The sequence below is a fragment of the Jaculus jaculus genome, chromosome 11 (assembly GCF_020740685.1).
Source record: "Jaculus jaculus isolate mJacJac1 chromosome 11, mJacJac1.mat.Y.cur, whole genome shotgun sequence".
Taxonomy (NCBI): domain Eukaryota; kingdom Metazoa; phylum Chordata; class Mammalia; order Rodentia; family Dipodidae; genus Jaculus; species Jaculus jaculus.
Genome location: NC_059112.1, coordinates 113,238,239 through 113,257,839, shown reverse-complemented (window position 1 = coordinate 113,257,839; position 19,601 = coordinate 113,238,239). Strand labels below are relative to the sequence as shown.

At 40.1% G+C, this 19,601-nt stretch overlaps 1 protein-coding gene and 1 non-coding gene across 2 annotated transcripts in view; one reads left to right on the top strand and one right to left on the bottom strand.

The window, feature by feature from the left end:
• Nucleotides 1-19,601, bottom strand: part of Gmps (guanine monophosphate synthase) — a 77,502-nt gene that overhangs the window by 12,715 nt on the left and 45,186 nt on the right. Inside the window, exons 10-12 of the mRNA XM_004652101.2 lie at nucleotides 12,546-12,651; nucleotides 8,720-8,835; nucleotides 4,411-4,536 (exon numbers count right to left, since the gene is read on the bottom strand). Coding sequence (XP_004652158.1) covers nucleotides 4,411-4,536; nucleotides 8,720-8,835; nucleotides 12,546-12,651 — 348 coding nt within the window. The remainder of the gene's footprint in view (nucleotides 1-4,410; nucleotides 4,537-8,719; nucleotides 8,836-12,545; nucleotides 12,652-19,601) is intronic.
• LOC123453366 lies at nucleotides 263-369 on the top strand. The gene has a single exon (XR_006632759.1). It is a non-coding gene; the product is annotated as a U6 spliceosomal RNA (small nuclear RNA).

Sequence of the window (19,601 nt, the reverse complement as noted above, 5' to 3'; positions counted from 1 at the left end):
ATCAACCACTGGAACCTCATGAAAATACAAAGCTTTTATACAGCAAAGGACATGGTGAATACAGCAAAGAGGTTAACCATTAGAATTGGAGAAAATCTTTGCCAGTTATACATTTGACAGAGGATTAATATCCAGGATATACAAAGAACACAGAAAACTAAGTAAGAAATCAAACAACCCAAATAAAAAATGAGCTATGGAACTAGAGAGTTCTCAAAAGAAGAAATACAGATGACTTAAAACATCTTAAAAAAAAAAAAAAGTGCTCGCTTCGGCAGCACATATACTAAAATTGGAACGATACAGAGAAGATTAGCATGGCCCCTGCGCAAGGATGACACGCAAATTCGTGAAGCGTTCCATATTTAAAAAAAAAAAAAAAAAGTTCTACATCCTTAACCATCAGGGAAATGCAACTTAAAACTTCTTTGAGGTTCCACTGAACTCCTGTCAGAATAGCTATTATCAAGAAAACAAATGACAATAAATGCTGGGGAGGATGCAGATACAGAGGAACCCTTCTACACTGCTGGTGGGAATATAATCTGGTATAGCCATTGTGGAAATCAGTGTGGAGATTCCTGAGACAGCTAAAAATAGATTTACCATATGACCCAGGTGTACCACTCATAAGCATATATCCTAAGGACTCATCATACTACCTTAGTGATACCTGCACATCCATGTCTTTGCCACTCTATTCACAACAGCTAGGAAATGGAACCAGCCTAGAAGCCGCTCTACTGGTGACTGGATAATGAAGACGTGGTACATTTATACAATGGAGTTTTACTCAGCAGTAAAGAAAAATGAAATTTGCAAGGAAATGGATGGACCTGGGAAGGATTATACTTAGTGAGGTAACCCAGACCTAGAAAGCTAAGCATCACATGCCTCTCTCATATTTGGATCTTAGCTACAAATGTTTGGACTTGTATATGAGTTGGAATAAAAATAGCAGAGGTCAATAAGCTAGAAAGGGGCTATAAGGGAGGGAGGAGAAGGGAGGACTTAAGGGGATGGCATTGTATATATGTAAATAGAAGAACAGATTCCTGGGTGGTGGAGGAGCTAAGTGTAGTCGGAGAAAGAGATTAAGTAAAGGAAGGGTTTTGGGGATAATCAAAATCTAAGAGGGTATGAATAAATCTTATGGAAATCTATTTTTTTGGACACTGTCACACCCAGAAGCCATAGATGGTTGCTAAAAATTTTTCAGTGCCAGGGAGTACTTTCCAGGGAGTTGTTGGCCAGGGAGGTCCATGATGGCTCCACAATATCACAGGCCATTGCTGAGGCTCTTGGTTTCCCAACAGGAATCAATGCTAAGACCCTACTGCTTAAGATTCCACATTCTTGGGCCCTAAGATCACTGAGAAATCCTGCTAGAGCTGAGTTGAAAATATCCCTGTAGACCAGCTCACAGAAAGCCAGAAAAAGCTCTATTGCATGCAGCTCCATGGGAGAGAACGAAGTCATCAGTGGACACTGCAAGCCTTAAAATTGGCTAACCAGAACGCCAGGTGTGGTGGCACATGCCTTTAATCCCAGCACTCAGGAGGCAGAGGTAGGAGGATTGCTGAGAGTTCGCGGCCACCCTGAGACTACACAGCGAATTCCAGGTCAGCCTGGGCTAGAGTAACACCCTACCTCAAAAAAACAACAACAAAAAAAGTAAGTAGAAGAATAGATTAATGGGGGTGAAAGGCCCCAAGTGAGCTCAGGGGAAGAGATCGAGTATAGGAAAGGTGGAGGGAAGGCTAATCAAAATCTAAGAGGATATAAATAAATCACATGGAATCCTACTTTTTTGGGCAATGGAACACTCACAATCCATAGATTGTTGCTAGAAAATTTTCAGTGACAGGGATGGGATACCTCCCAGTGAGTTGTTGGCCAGGGAGGTCCCTGATGCCCCCAAAACATTACAGACCATTGTCGAGGCTCTTGGTTTCACACCAGGAATAAATGGTAAGTCCCTATTGCTGAAGACTCCACATACTTGGGCCGCAAGGCCACTGAGATATCCTGCTGGAACTGAGCTGATAACCTCCTCCATGCAGACCAGCTAACAGAAAGCTGGGAGAAGCCATTTTGCATGCAGTTCAAAGGAAGAAAGAGAAACCACCAGTGAAGATACTCAACAGTGGACACTGCAAGCCTTATATTTGGCCAGTCAGGCCAAATGAGCCAACAAGTGCAATAGTGGCACGGCTATAATGGTGGAAACAAACTGCCCTCTAATTGGACTGCAGGCCCGCTCCATGAGAGGGAATACATCCTTGATACTGAAAACTTAAAACAGGGGTAGTCATGAGCCCTAGGGGTGTAACATCTGCTGCTGTCTGGCTAAATGTATATACTATGCTCACCAAACTTCCCAGTAAGCACCTCTCTTAATGTTCATACCCTTATATTAATGCTACTCTCACTTTTGGTAGAGAATCTTCTCTTTTCAGATGGCAGTGACTCTGGGATGACTCAGAAGGCATCATGGTGCTGGAAAGAAGTGACCGCAGACTCAGTGCTGCAATATCTCTATCACACCTTCCAAGGCTCAGGGTCTAATGCGGAAGAGGTGGCAGAAAAAAATGTAAGAGCCAAAGGAAGGGTAGGACTCCTTATAATATGCTCCTCCAGACACAAAATGGCCTGGATATCCATGACCTCACAGTGCCTGACACTACCTACACAGGACCATCATAAGAGGAGGGAAAGATGACATCAAAATAAAAGAGAGACTGATTGAGAAGGGGACGGGATATGACGGAGAATGGAGTTTCAAAGGGGAAAGTGGAGGGAGGGAGGGTATTACCATGGGATATTTTTTTATAATCATGGAAGCTGTTAATAAAAATTTGGAAAAACAACAACAACAACAAAAAAAAATTGGACAGTCAGGCCAAAAGACACAACAGGTACAATAGTGACATGTTTGTTATAAAGGAAACCAACCGCTCTCTAATTGGACTGGAGGCCCACTCCACAGGAGGGAACACATGCCTGATACTGAAAACCTGTGATAAGGGAAGTCATGAGCCCCAGGGGTGTAACACCTACTGGTGTCTGGCTAAATGCATATAATATGCTCACCAAACTGCCCAGTAAGCCCTTTTCTTAATATTCATACCCATATAGTAAAGCTACTCTCACTTTTGGTTAGAGAAGCTTCTCTTTTCAGATGACAGTGACCTCTGGGATGACTCAAAAGACACCATAGTGCTAAGAAGTGACAGAGGAGTGCTCAGCACCGAAACATCTCTATCATACCATCCAAGGATCAGGGTCCATTGCAGAAGAGGTGGAAGAAAGAATATAAGAACCAAAGGAAGGATGGGACTCCTTATAATGCACTCTTACAGACACAAAATGGCCTGGATACCCATGATATCGCAGTGCCTGCACTACCTATACAAGTCCATCATAATAGGAGGAAAAGATGATGACATCAAAAGAAAAAGAAAAAAAATAAAAGAAAAAGAAAATAAAAGAGAGAGACTGATTGAAATGGGGAGGGAATATGATGGAGGGTGGAGTTGTGAAGGGGGGAGAGAATCATCATGGTTTATTGTTTACTACGGAAGTTGTCAACAAAAAATAATAACTATCCATTGTACCTCATCATGCTAATATGGCACATAACACTGTAACTGTATATGTAAAAGCTGAGAGGAAAATTTGAATGGTCCACCTACATACTCATCTGACAACCTTCTTTTAGTTAAAGACTTCTAAAGCCACAATGTATCTTATACCTATATAGATAAGCCAGGAAACAGGCTCTTGGTACCTGCTTCTCAAGGAAGAAGTAAGAAAGCCAATCTTGTGTAAATGGCTCTTTAATCATTTTACTTTGGGATACTTTTCAAAAGAATGTTCAGAAACTAAAAATTCCTACCAAAGCATTTATTTCCTATCAACTTACTCAAAAAACATCCTGTGAAACTGCCTTCTAGGGTTAGCAGTTGGCTCAGTGGGTAAAGTGCTTTCCATGCAATCATGAGGACCTGAGTTCAGAATGCCAGCACCCACATAAAATGGCAGACATCCCAGTGCCGGGGAAGCAGAGACAGGAGAATCCCTGGGACCACTGTTTAACTTGTCTAGCCAAATTGGTGAGCTCTAAATTCAGGGAGAGACCCTATTTCAGAGAAAACAACTGAGGAAGACACCAGATATTGATTTCTGGCCTCAATAGGCACACATGTACAGCTCACTCATACATATGAATATGCATACATAAGTGCACATACCCTACACACATATGCACACATAAAAAATTACATTATTTTCCTAAACATAATGTATATACATCTACATTTAATTTTCTTATCTAATTCCTAGTTCAAAACCATTCAAAGAGCCAAGGGCAGAAGGTTATGTCACAACTAATGAAGTCATGGAACTAACCTGTACCCCCACAGTTTTAATTGGCAGCAAGAAAGCATTCAGTGAATGCAGACTCGTGATTTGCATGAGCTTCTCCTGATCCTCTTCTGTTGTACAGGCTTTGACTCTTTGTAAGAGCGTATGAGGCTGTGAAAATGAGAGACATTTACTTGTCAGGTTTCTAGAAATAAGGCATCCATTCTTTTGGCATCTCTATCTTGCATATCTGCATTAATTGGTCTTTAACCAGGAGATCAGATGTGCTACTTCCTTGACAAGTATGCTACACCATAAATTCATTCCTTAGGGCTATCCTGAGAAGCTAAACTTACGATAAGAAATATCTCTGAATAGCCGGGCGTGGTGGTGCACGCCTTTAATCCCAGCACTCTGGAGGCAGAGGTAGGAGGATTGCCATGAGTTCAAGGCCGCCCTGAGACTCCATAGTGAATTCCAGGTGAGCCTGGGCTAGAATGTGACCCTACCTAAAAAAAAAAAAAAAAAAAAAAAAAAACAACACTGAAATTTATAAACATCAGGATTTTAATTCACTATCACCCACTTTTCCATTTTTAATTTAAATATTTTCTCCTTTGGGGGGCTGGAGAGATGGCTTAGTGGTTAAGGCTTTTGCCTACAAAGCCCGAAGACCCAGGTTCGATTCCCCCAGCCCATGTAAGCCAGATGCACAAGGTGGCACATGCATCTGGAGTTCGTTTACAGTGGCTAAAGGCCCTGGAACACCCACTCTCCCCCTCTCCTTCCCTCCTTTCCTCTCTCTCCCTCTATCTCTCTCTCAAATAAATAAAACAAAATTTTAGAATAAAAATTGAGTATTTTCTCCTTTTTTGTCTCCCCCCGCCCCCAAGGTAGGGTCTCACTCTAGCCCAGGCAGACCTGGGATTCACTATGGAGTCTCAGGGTGGCATCAAACTCATGGCTATCCTCCTACCTCTTCCACCTGAGTGCTGGGATTAAAGGCACTCCTTTTGTTGTTGTTTTGTTTTTTTGTTGTTGTTTTGTCTTTTGTCTTTTTAGCTAGTGGTTTCTCCTAGCTCAATTATTTCTCTTTTACTGATTTGAAAAAGTTGAACCCTCTATTTCAATTCTTTTATTCATCCTCTTTCCATGTTAATGCATATACTTAAAGAGAATCAATCTTCCTTTCCTTCTGACAAATAATAAAGCTTTATATATTTTTATATGCCTTCTTTGGGGGGAAGAGGTTTCAAGATAGGGTCTCACTGCAGCCCAGGCTGATCTGGAATTTACATTGTAGTCTCAGGGTGGCCTCAAACTCACAGGATCCTCCTTCCTCTGCCTCACTGCTGGAATTAAAGGCATGTAACACCATGTCCAGCTATTCTTACACACTTTTAAAAACAAACAAAAAATGGGATGAAGAGATGGCTTAGCAGTTAAGGTGCTTGCCTGCAAAGCCTAAGGACCCATGTTTGATTCCCCAGTACCCACATAAACCAGATGCACAAGATGGCTCATGTGACTAGAGCTCATTTGCAGTAGCTAGAGGCCCTAGTTTGCTCATTATCTCTCTATCTGCCCCCCTCTGTCTCTGTCTCTCTGTGTGTCAAACAATAAAGTTAGAAATTTTTTACAAAATAATAAAAAAGAACAAAAATAATTATAGTTATTATTATACAGTCCGTGTTTGTTTCAGCTTTACCTATTTACCATTTTCCTCTCTTTTTATGTTTTATTCATTAGAGACAGAAGAAGGGAAGAAGGAAGGGAGACAGACACAGAAAATGGGCATGCCAGGGCCTCTAGCCACTGCAAAGAAACTCCAGATGCATGCGCTACCTTGTGCATCTGGCTTACATGGGATCTGGAGAATCAAACCTGGGTCCTTAGGCTTTACAAGCAAGTACCCTAGCTGCTAAGCCATCTCTCCATCCCTCCATTTACCATTTTCTTTGCTTACCATATATCTAACATTTTTTTCCTGCTATCTTTCTTCTTTCCTGAAGTTGGTTCTTCAAAATAGTGATTTCTCTATCTGGGATGTTCAGATCCCTACTCAGACCAACTAAAATCAGAAATTGTATGGAAATAAGCAAAAATGTTATATTTCAAAGGCTCCTTAAGAGTCAAAAATGTGGCAGATGCCTGTAATCCTAGTGATGATCATGACCCTTTCTTATAAAAAAAAATAAAAAAATAGGGCAGGGGAGATGGCTTAGCAGTTAAGGCACTTGCCTGCAAAGCCAAAGGATCCCAGTTCAACTCTCCAGGACTCACATTCTCCAGGATCCACATAAGCCAGATGCATAAGGGATACATACACCTGCAGTTCATTTGCAGTGGCTGGAGGCCCTGGTGTGCCCATTTCCTCTCCCTCCCCCCACCTCTGCCTCTTTCTCTCAAATAAATAAATAATTTTTTTTTTTTTTAAAAAGAAACCTTTTAAAAAACAAAAACTAATGAAACACTTTAGGTGTTGAAGCCAGTCTTTGCTTTAGCCCCTTAAATAACAGGTTATTGGCAATACAGTCTATTTATCTGAAAGCTTCATTTTGTCCCAGTTCTTAAGACCATTTAACTATACACTAGTTCTTTCTCCAGGTACTTTTAACATCTTGCTTTCAGTGAAACAATCTTTCATAGGTATTCCATCTATCTCTGCAATGGCTTTGTCTGTGGCAGCCTGTAATTTCACCAACAAATGCCTACCACTTATCCAGTTATTTTCTTTATCCAGCTCAACTTACATTACATGTGCTGAATCTGAGCTATCAACTTTCACCAGCTGGAAAAACTATTTTCTGTCTACTATGTTCTTCTGGACATATGTTAAAGCTGAACTTCTAGTTCTAACTAATCTCTTTGAGCCTTATTTTCTTTTTGATTATTTTTTATTTTCTTGTTGTTTTTCTAAGGCAGCATCTCATTCTAGCCCAGCTTGGCCTCCAACTCACAGCTATCCCCTTACTTCAGCCTCCCAAGTGCTAGGAATAAAGGCATGTGTCCCCTCCGCCCCCTGACTAGCTGAACGTGTATCTTAGAATTCTCTCTTAATGTATTAATTTCAGTTATTTTTATTTCTAGAGCTCCCTCCCAATCTGCCCAGTCATTATTAGCAATCTCTTATAACTCATTATTGTCAATAAATCTTTTATTTCAACATATCCTGTATTACTTACAAGTTTTATCTAAAGTCATTGAGATCCTGTTCTGCCAGTTACTTCTAGTTATTTCCACTCTCATTCATGGTACCTTATATGTGGTTTTTATTTTTGCTTTTTTATGTTTTTTGTTTTTTTTGTTTTTGAGGTAGGGTTTCACTCCAGCTCAGGCTGACCTGGAATTCACTATGTATTCTCAGGGTAGCCTCAAACTCATGGCAATTCTCCAACCTCTGCCTCCCAAGTGCTGAGATTAGAAGTGTGCACCACCACATCCAGCTTTTTTATTTATATTATTATTATTATTATTATTATTATTGGTTTTTTGAGGTAGGGTCTTGCTCTAGCTCAGGCTGACCTAGAATTCACTATGTAGTCTCATGATGACCTTGAATTCACAGTGATCCTCCTACCTCTGCCTCCCAAGTGCTGGGATTAAAAGTGTGCACCACCACACCAGGCTTGCTTTTTCATATTTTTTACAAATCTATGGGAATTCTTTGGGGACTAAGTGAAGAATGAGAATGTATGTTGATTCTTACCTGAATGCTAGAAGTACTACTAACCTACGTCTACTTTAAATTAAAATCCTTAACTTGCAGTTTTCAAACCACACAGGTTAAGAGTTAATGTCCCATACCTGAAGGCCTGGGCATCTTCTACTCCACAAATTGCAGCTGAGGTATTGGTAACTAAGATCTCTATTTAACTCCTGGTTCTTGTTGCACCAGCTCTTGCTGGTCTCATATTGAGACATGGATGCATGAGTGAAATGGTTAAAATCAAAGCCCCAGACAACACAGAATTAGCAGTTGCCTTCGAAGGAGCACAGCTTTGGTTTCTTGAACTGTTACTTGTAATTCATTCATAATTTAAAGAATTTCCCTTGCAAAACATGAAAGAATGTCTTATTTTAACTAGTATAAGGATGGAGGACATTCAGTCTTATTTGGATAGAAAGAAAAGTCTATCTAAGAGTCTCTGTATAATATTTTCTTCATAGTCATTCCAAGTCTGTACTACTCTGATTTTCAAATAATGAAACCCTTATGTATTTATTGTAAATACAAGAATACAACAGGAATCTATTCAATTCCTTGTACTGACTCTCTCTCTCTCTATATATATATATACACATGTATATATATATATAATTATTACATATTATATAATTATATGATTATTACCTTCTTAACACTTGCAGAAAAATCAGCTACTATTTTCAAAATATTGTTGGTTTCTGGAAAGTCTTTACAAATATATGGTTCTTCAGCACATATTACTCTGATTGCCAGACCAGGACCTAAAAGTAATTACAATATTGAATGAACATAACATTTATTATTTAGAAATGTAACAGAAAGGTGCCACTGTTTCCAAAGTATAAAATCCTTATAAAGTTAAAATATAGCTGCCATCAGTATTTTCATGCTGGTTTATTTTACAATGCTAGGTATCAAACCCAGGGTTTCAGACATGCTGGGCAAGTGCTCTACCACTGACATACATATCAAGCCCAAGTTAAACTTTTAATTTTTTTTATTTCTATATTAGAGAGAGAGGAAAGGAAGGAGAGAAGGAAAGGGAGAGAATGGGTGTGCCAAGGCCTTCAGCCACTGCAAACAAACTCAAGATGCATGTGCCATCATGTGCATTTGGCTTACTTCGGTACTGGGGTAATGAACCTGGGTCCTTCACAAGCAAGTGTCTTAGCCACTAGGTTATCTCTCCAGCCTTTACATATTTTTTTTTCATTTGTTTATTGGAAACTTCCATAATTGTAAATAATATCCCATGGTAATTCCCTCTCTTCCCCTACTCTCCCCTTTGAAACTCCACTCTCCATCATATCTCCTCCCCCTCTCAATCACTCTCTCTCCTAATATACATTTTTAAACAGACCAAAGGAATACAGAGCCTAGAAAAGATATTTATACTTTTGTGTATAGCAAGTCTATCACTTAAGGGGTGACATAGCAATACAATGAAAGCAGCAAGTACTTTGTGTTTTAATATTTATTTATTTGAGGCAGGGGTAGATATGTGTGTCAGGGTCTCCTGCCACTACAAACAAACTTCATACACATGCACCACTTTGTGCATCTAGCTTTAAGTGGATAAAAAATTAAACTCAGGTTATCAGACTTTGTAAAAAAGTGACTTTACCCACTGAGCCATCTCTCCAGCTTCCCAACCTCAGGGTTGGAAGCACACCTCAGCAGCCTAACACATACTTAGCATGACTCTGGGCTTAATCCCCAACAACAATAAAATATGAGTATTTCATTTCAAATTTCCCATCTAAATCAATTTTTATAAAATATTTTTATTTATACAGGGTGTAATAGCACATGCCTTTAATCCCAGCGCTCAGAGGCAGAGGTAGGAGGCTTGCCATGAGTTCTAGGCCACTCTGAGACTACATAATGAATTCCACGCCAACCTGAGCTAAAGTGAAACCCTACCTTGAAAATATATATGTATGTACGTATATATTTATTTATTTATTTGGAGCAAAAATGGATGCACCTGGGCCTCTTGCCACTGCAAAGGAACTCCAGGCGCCTGTGCCATTTGTATGTCTGGCTTTACATAGGTACTGGGAAACTGAACCAGGGCCAGGTAAGTTTTGCAAGCAAGAGCCTTTAGACTCGAAGTCATCTCCCCAGTCCCCTACATCATCTTTTCTTTCTTTTTTTTAAAAGAATGTTTCAATTCTCTCCACACCAATGACTTCTACATCCTAATTTTTTTGTTTATTTCAAGGCAGGGTCTAACTCTATAGCCCCAGGCTGGCCTCAACCTCATGATAATCCTCCTTCCTCAGCCTCCCCAATGCTGGGACTAAGGGCATGCATCACATCTAACTTCTAATTTTATAGTTTCTGTCATGACATAAGATTTTCCAGTAATATTTTTAACTCATACTATATATGCCAATTTACTCTAAAAACTTTTTATTAAGGAAATTTTCCAACATATACAAATATAAACAAAAATAATGAGTCACCTTATATTATACAATTACTACTAATGAAAAGTAGTATGCAGCAAAAAAAAAAAAAAAAATAGGCTAGGTGTGGTGGCACACACCTTTAATCTCAGCACTTGGGAAGATGAGGTAGGAAGATTTCCATAGTTCAAGGCCAGCCTAATACTTACATAGTGAATTTCAGGCCAGCCTGGACTAGAGTGAGACACTACCTCAAAAATAACAAAACATAACAGAGCAAATAATACAAGTGCACTCTGGCTGGGCATGGTGGCATATGCCTTTAATCCCAGCACTCAGGAGGCAGAGGTAGGTGTTCACCATGAGTTCAAGGCCACCCTGAGACTACACAGTGAATTCCAGGTCAGCCTGGACCAGAGACAGACCCTACCTCAAAATAAATAAATAAATAAAAATAAAAATATTCACTCTATAAAATAGACCTTGAAAATATCACATAAAGGCTGAAGAAATGGCTTAGCGGGTCAGACACTTAGCCTAAGGACTCATGTTTAACTCTCCAGATCCCACATAAGCCAGATGCACAAAGGTGAGGCAAACACAAGGTGGCATATGCCCACTAGGTGGCTCAAGTGTCTGGAGTTTGAGTGCAGTGGCTAAGGCAGTGGAACACCAATTCTCTTTCACTTAAAAAAAAAAATCACATAAGACTAATGAAATGATGATCAAGGGGCTGAAGGGATGGCTTAGCGGTTAAGGCGTTTGCCTGCAAATCAAAGGACCCAGGTTCGATTCCCCAGGACCCCACATTAGCCAGATGCACAAGGAGGTGCACGCTTCTGGAGTTCGTTTGCAGTGGCTAGATGGCCTGGTGTGCCCATTAACCCCCCCCTTCACTGTCAAATAAATAAATAAATAAATATATTAAAAAAGTGATGATCAAGGATACAATCAATTTGCTTCCCTTTATTAATATTTTCCAAATAGCCATTGTCGGCCTCCGGGTAGGAACTGAAGATACTGAATTACCAAGCTTACTAATTCTAATACTGTTTATGAAGGCAATATGGTAGTTAAGAGTAGAAACTCTTTACTTTCAGTGATAAGTCCCATTTGTGTACTTTCTACTCTGTAACTTTACAGGTGTGCATAGCCATGCCCAGTTGTTTACATGCATTCTGGAAAATAAAAATTGGGCAAATCAGGCCCTCTCAAGCCCTCATGTACAATAAGCATTCTTTCCCACTGACCCATCTCCCCAGCTGAAAAAAAAAAAAAAAAATTAGGCTGGGCATGGTGGCACATGCCTTTAATCCTAGAACTCGGGAGGCAGAGGTAGGAAGGAGGATTGCTGTGAGTTCAAGGCTACCCTGAGGCTCCACAGTGAATTCCAAATCAGCCTGGGCTATAGCAAGACTCTACCTTGAAAAATCAAAAAAAAAAAAAAAAAAAAATCCTCTTATCTCCTCTCCCCCGCCCCCATACATACACTATAAAGAAAAGGAAAAACAAAAGAACAGGGCTGGAGAGGTGGCGATTAAGGTCCTTGCCTGAAAAACCCAATAACCCTGTTCAATTCCCCAGTTCAATACCCACATACAGCCAGATGAACAAAGTGGCACATGCATCTGGAGGTCGTTTGCAGTGGCTAGAGGCCCTGGTGCACCCATATTCATATTATCTCTCTTGCTCTATTTTTCTCTCTGCTTGCCAAAAAATAAAAACATTTTAAAAAATACCCAAAAAATCCTAGTTGTACCACTAAGACTTGTATAGCAATGTTCTGAAAGTATCTCTATGCCTTGGTTTCTCACCTGACAGCAACATTATGTCAGTTTCCTAAGAATCATACAATATCTACATACAATGCTGAATGACAAATAAAATAACATAAGTGTAGTAGACACACAAAAGAATTGGCTCCCTAGTCATCCTTTCCACTCATGTTGCATATTCCCTGAAAAGACATTTGGAATTATCTGATGTGAGTTCATATGAGGTCTAAAAACAAATCAAACAAAGCTGAACTGTGATTTTTTTTTCTTTTTTTCTTTTTTTACCTGGAAAAGGATGCCTGGAAACTAACTCTTCTGGAAGTCCAAGTTCTCTGCCTAAAATTCTCACTTCATCTTTATGAAAATCTTTCAGAGGCTCTATTACTTTTCCCTATTGGAAGAAAAAAAAGGGCCAATTAATATATGTTAGCAATCAAAGTGACTGTGACTTGGAAACAAAGGATAATAACTGATTTACTTATCCTGCTATCATTCTCCTTAGAATAAAAATCTGTTCCGGGGCTAGAGAGATGGCTCAGTGGTTAAGGCCTAAGGACCCAGGTTCAATTTCCCAGTACCCACATATGCCATATGCATAATTTGGCACATGTGTCTGGAGTTCATTTATAGTAGCTAGAAGCCCTGATATGGCTATTCTCTCTATCAGCCTTTTTCTCTCAAATAAATAAAAAATATTTTTTTAAAAAAATGTTGTCAGAGGGCTGGGGAGATGGCTTAGCGGTTAAGAGTTTACCTATGAAGCCTAAGGTCCCTGTTTCGAGGTCCAATTCTCCAGGACCCATGTTAGCCAGATGCACAAGGGGGCGCACACATCTGGAGTTTGTTTGCACTGGCTGGAGGCCCTGGCGCACCCATTGTCTCTCTCTCTCTCTCTCTCTCTCTTTCTGTCTGTCACTCTCAAATAAATAAATAAAATGAACAAAAAAAAATTTTTTTTAATGCTGTCAGAGATGGGCATGGTGGCGAATGCCTTTAATCCCAGCACTTGGGAGGCAGAGGTAGGAGGATTACCATGAGTTCAAGGCCACCCTGAGCCTACATAGTGAATTCCAGGTCAGCCTGAACTACAGTGAGACCATACCTCGAAAAGCCAAAAAGAAAGAAAGAAAGAAAAAAAGTTGTCAGCCAGGCGTGGTGGTGCACAGCTTTAATCCCAGCACTCAGGAGGCAGAGGTAGGAGGATCACCATGAGTTCGAGGCCACCCTGAGACTACAGAGTAAATTCTAGGTCAGCCTGAGCTAGAGTGAGACTCTACCTTGGGGGGAAAAAAAAAAAAGCTGTCTGTAGCTAGGCATGGTGGCACACACCTTTAATCCCAACACTCTGGAGGCAGAGGTAGGAAGATTGCCATGAGTTCGAGGCCACCCAGAGAATACAGAGTGAATTCCAGATCAGCCTGGGCTAGAGTGAGACCCTACCTTGAAAAAACAAAACAAAACAAGATAAAATAAAAGTTGTCTCCAATGTAGGTGTACCTATTAAGTCCAGCCACTGAAAGGCCAATGTAAGAAAATCATGAGTTTGAGTACAAGCAAAGCATCAGACTGCCTCAAAACCCACAAAATAAAAATAAATGTCTTTAAAATGTATCTTTAAATTATTTCTTCTTACGCACTTATAAAGAATTAGATGAGGGCTGGAGGGATGGCTTAGCAGTTAAGGCATTTGCCTGCAAAGTCAAAGGACCTATGTTAGCCAGATGCACAAGGGGGCACACGCATCTGGAGTTTCTTTAGCAATGGCTGGAGGCCTTGGTGCGCCCATTCTCTCTCTCTCTCTCTCTCTCTCTCTCTCTCTCTCTCTCTCCCTCTCTCTCTCTTTCTCTGTCAAATAAATAAATGAATAAAATCTTGTATTTTTGTGTTTGTTTTTTTTTAAAAGAATAAGAACCAGGTGTGGTGGCGCATGCCTTTAATCCCAGCACTCAGGAGGCAAAGGTAGGAGGATCGCTGAGAATTCTAGGCGTCCCTAAGACTACACAGTGAATTTCAGGTCAGCCTGAGCTAGAGTGAGACCTTACCTCAAAAAAACAAAAAATAAAAATAAAAAATAAGAATTAGATGAATGTTTTAGTGCTATCCACATTCTTCCTTGAAACACATGTTAAGCATAAACTTTTTAAATAAAAATCTTTAATCCCAGCACTTGCGAGGCAGAAATACATGAATCACATTGAGTTCAAGGCCAGCCTGAGACTATACAGTAAATTCCAGAGTCAGCCAAGGCTAGAGTGAAACTCTTCCTCAACCCCCTTTTATCCCTCCCCAAAAAAAGACAGGATAAACTAACCCAGCAACTTCTCATTTACTTCTCAAGAAGAAATAAAGCAAGTTGGGCTTAGTGGTTAAGGTTCTTGCCTGCAATGACTAACAGCCCAGGTTTTAATGCCCTAGTACCCACACAGCCAAATGCACAAAGTGGTTCATGCATCTGGAGTTCATCTGAAGTGGCTAGAGGCCCTGATACACCCATTCTTTCTCATTCTCATTCATTCTCTCTCTCCTTGCAAATAAGCAGTTTAAAAAACAAAAACAAAAAGCAAGAGCTGGAGAGATGGCTTAGCGGTTAAGAGTTTACCTATGAAGCTAAGGTCCCTGTTTCGAGGTCCAATTCTTAGCAGTTAAGCACTTGCCTGTAAAGCCTAAGGACCCTGGTTCGAGGCTCCATTCCCCAGGACCCATGTTAGCCAGATGCATAAGGCAGCGCACATGTCTGGAGTTTGTTTGCAGTGGCTGAAAGCCCTGGCGCACCCATTCTCTCTCCCTCCCTCCCTCTCTCTCTCTCTCTCTCTCTCTCTCTCTCTCTCTCTGCCTCTTTCTCTCTCTGTCATTCTCAAATAAATAAATAAAAATGAATAAAAATTTTTTTAAAAAAGAAACAAGGCAATTAAAAAATATAACATTGGGTCTAGAGAGATGGCTTAGCATTTAAGGCGTTTGCCTGCAAAGCCAAAGGATCCCGGTTTGATTCTCCAGAACCCACATAAGCCAGATGCACAAGGGGGCGCATGCATTTGGAGTGCATTTGCAATGGCTAGAGGCCCTGGAAAGCCCATTCTCTCTTTTTCTTTATCAAATAAATAAATTAAATATACCTTTAAAAAAAATATATATATATATATATAAAACACTGCTGGGCATGGTGGCACATGCCTTTAATCCCAGAACTCGGGAAGCAGAGGTAGGAGGATCACTGAAAGTTCAAAGCAACCCTGAGATTACACAGTGAATTCCAGGTCAGTCTGAGCTAGAGTGAGACCCTACCTCTAACCCCCACCAAAAAAAGATATATGTATATATTAATTATTAATATTAAGAATATTAACATTAATGCTTCAAATTTAAAACTTTCAAAATGATTTCATCAAGAAAACAAAATAGCAATTCCCAGAATGAAAGTAAATATTTCCAACCCATATATCTAGAAAATTTACAAATAGATAGGAAAAAACATTCCTCTAAGGTACATTAATGACCAACCTACATATGAAAAAATATTCAACACCATTAGCTATTATGGAAAACTACAATGAGCCTGGCATGGTGGTGCCACCTATCATCCCAGTACTGGAGAGGCTAACCTGAAAGGAAGGCAAGCTCAAGGACAGCTTAGGCTATATAGGAAAATAATGCCTCAAAAAAAACAAAAACAAAAGGAGACAGCACTTCAAATGTACAAAGATAACTAAAATCAATAGTGACATACTTATTAGGATGGCTACTATTTTAAAAAATACAAAATAGGTGTTGGGCCTTGAGAGGCCCGGACATGAGGCCTAGTGGAACTTCCTGAGCCTAGCTAAAGTTTGGCGACCTGTCTCTGGCCAGCTATGACTCAGCAGGGCGCCAAATTGCCTCTGGCCAGCTACTTCTGCAAAAAAGTTAGAGTTCCCGCACTTAGAACCGATCATTTCAAAAGTCACGATATGCTATTGGCCCTTACACCTCATCCTTTCCTGAGATCCCCACCTTCGTTCTCAACATTATGTAGGCAACTGCCTGTAACAATAAAGTGAGATCCTGCTTCGACAAGTCTCCCAACTCAGTGTGGTTTTTCTCCAGAGACTAAGACAGGTTCTGAGTCGTAGACACTCACCATCCCGCTCAGCCTCAGGAAGAGACCTGCCGGACTGGCTCTCCTACAGCCCTACCTGCCGGTAAGCCCGGCAAATAGGGACTGGAAAGATGGTCCAGCAGTTAAAGGTACTTGCTTGCAAAGCCTGATGAACTGGGTTCAATTCCCCAGTACTCACATAAAAGCAGATGCACAAAGTTGCACATGCAGCTAGAGTTCATTTGCAGTGGCAAAAGGCCCTGGTGTACCCACTCCTCCTCTTTCTCATTCATTTGCTCTCTGCTTGTAAATAATTATTTTAAAAATAAAAGAGCACAGTTAGAGAAATGGTTCAGCAGTTAAGGCGCTTGCCTGCAAAGCATAAGGACCCAGGTTCAATTCCCCAGTACCCACATAAAGCCAAACAAGGTGGCAGTAGGAGGAGGCCCTGGCATGCCCATATTCTCTATCTGCCTCTCTCAATAAGTAAATTTAAAAAAAAAAAAGAAAAGCTGGACATGGTGGAGCACACCTTTAATCCCAGTACTCAGGAGGCAGAGGTAGGAGGTTTGCCATGAGTTCAAGACCATCCTGAGACTATATAATGAATTCCAGGTCAGCCTGAGCTAGAGTGGGACCCTACCTTGAAAAACAAAATAAGTAAATAAATAAAAACGGGGAACTTCAGTTAAGAAGGTGGTAGGAACCACACCAAAGTGGCCTAGAAGAGAAAAAGCTAAAACAAACAAACTAACAAAATATACTACTCCACTAAAAAGTACTAAAAAATGAGGTATATAAGAAATTACCAACTGCAGCAAAGAAATAGGAGAGATCCAGAATGTCTAGAGCCCACAGAAGCAGACAGAAGTGGCTCCTGAAGCAGCGGAACAAGGTCCACGTGGCCACAGCCTCAAGGCTTGGCCTGAGCGGCAGTAAAAGCCAGGAGTGGGGATTCTCCACTCACATGGGCCTCAAGAAACATGAAGAGAGGACAGTAGGGACCAACAGAGGAGCTGCTTGTGAGATAGAGGATCACTCAGACCAGTGGAGAACTGGAGCAACGATCCACAGCCTCCCCCAACCCCTACCGCAAGTGCCAGCAAGTACCAGACACTTGGGGAAGGCAGTGCTCCTATACAACACCCAGCACTGGCAACCAGAGCAGCAACCCAGCCAGCCTATTGGAGCCCACAGCTCAGCAAAGGCGGACCCAAGCAAGAGTGCAACATAACTGAGACCAAAACAATCCCAAAAGGTAACTGGTATCACACCTGATCAGTATCTGCCAAATAAGCCTGGTATATAGGCTTAAAAATCAGAAGTGCTGTTTAAACACAAAAAATATTTATTTTCAATAATTCCTTCTACTATACCCTTTCACCATATATTAAGTGATATTTTATAATTGATACAATAGGACAATCCTAAATACATATATCTTCAAATTAAACAGTATTACATTAATATTTGGGTGGTACAATATTATTTTAAAGGCTGAAGTTTTACATAGATTTTTGGCATTTACCACATGCTTGTTGTATATCATTAACATAACATTTAAGATTACTGTGTAAGTATTAATGTATCATTTAAGATTACTATGTCCAAGCGCCACATGTTCTCCTTCATATGTGGATCCTAGCTACAGATGATTGGGCTTCTGTGTGAGAAGGAAAATACTTAGTAGCAGAGGCCAGTAAGTTAAAAAGGAGATATAAAGGGAAGAGAAAGGAAGGGAGGAAGGTACTTAATAAGTTGGTATTGTATATATGTAAGTACAATGATTGAGATGGGGAGGTAATATGATGGAGAATGGAATGTCAAAGGGGAAAGTGTGGTGGGGGAGGGAGAGTATTACCATGGGATTTTTTTTATAATCATGGAAAATGATAATAAAAATTAAATAAAAAAAGATTACTATGTAAGTATATTTTATCATTTTGTCCATACTTAGCAACTAATTTGCATTTTCGATTTGGTGTAACAAAGGCTTTAATGTAATTTGTTAGATTTTGCATTTTTCATTAGTTACAATGAACCTGATGAGTGACTGGTTCTTAGACATTGTGTTAGTGTTGTGAATAATCATGTCATGTTTTGAGAGAGTACTATATTTGTGAATATAAATTTATAGCTTCTTCTTTTTGTCATTTAGTAGAAACCTTTACATCATTATGGAAAATTATGAAAATTGCTTTCTGCTGTATAATCTGGCATTTGTTGTAGATTAAAGCTTATTTTACTGTGAATTAAATTTATCCAGGAAAGCACTATTCTAATGATATAAAAAAAAAGTCAGAAGTGCTAGCTGGGCATGGTGGTGCATGCCTTTAATCCCAGCACTCGGGAGGCAGAGGTAGGAGGATTACCGTGAGTACAAGGCCACCCTGAGACTTCATAGTGAATTCCAGGTCAGCCTGGGCTAGAGTGAGATCCTACCTCGAAAAACCAAAAAAAAAAAAAAAATCAGAAGTGCTGTTAGCCCACTGTAGGCTAACTCCACAATGTATGACCCATATACCTCAACAAGGAGGGGCCAATGGGAAGGGGGTAGGTCACAGATGAGCCTAATAATGGTACCAAACTGACTGTATTTGCTGAATACAAAACTAATTAATAAAAATAAATAAATAAATAAAACTGACTCTAAAAATTAAAATAAAATAAGAATGAGAAAAAAAATCAGAAGTGTTGATTGTACCTTCCATGTCAAGATAAATTATATGTTAAATCTGATGGATGGTCAGATCTGCCATTCTTTTTAAAAAAAAATTTTTGTTTATTTTTTATTGATTTATTTGAGAGCGACAGACAGAGAGAGAGAGAGGCAGAGAGAGAGAATGGGCACGCCATGGCCTCCAGCCACTGCGAATGAACTCCAGACGTGTGCGCACCCTTGTGCATCTAGATCTGCCATTCTTAAATAAGCTATATTTGGGGCTTGTCACTGTTGCTTCCTGATTTATATTGCCTTTTTTCCTTCCCTCTTCTGTTATTCATTAGGGAAGGGTCTCACCTGGTCACAAGCTGACTTGTAACCCTCAAAAGACTAGAAATAAGCCTCCTAGTTGACAGGATTAAGGGCAACACACATCCTAAAAGACTGTGACTTTGTTAAAGGATCTAATTGTCATAATACCTACACTTACATAAATACTCTATGCTGTTTTTCATTGAAAGCGTCTAAATTTTAGAATCTGCCTACAGTTTGCTCCACTCACCCTACTTGAATAGTCTCATTGCAGGCAAACCCAACATCTAGG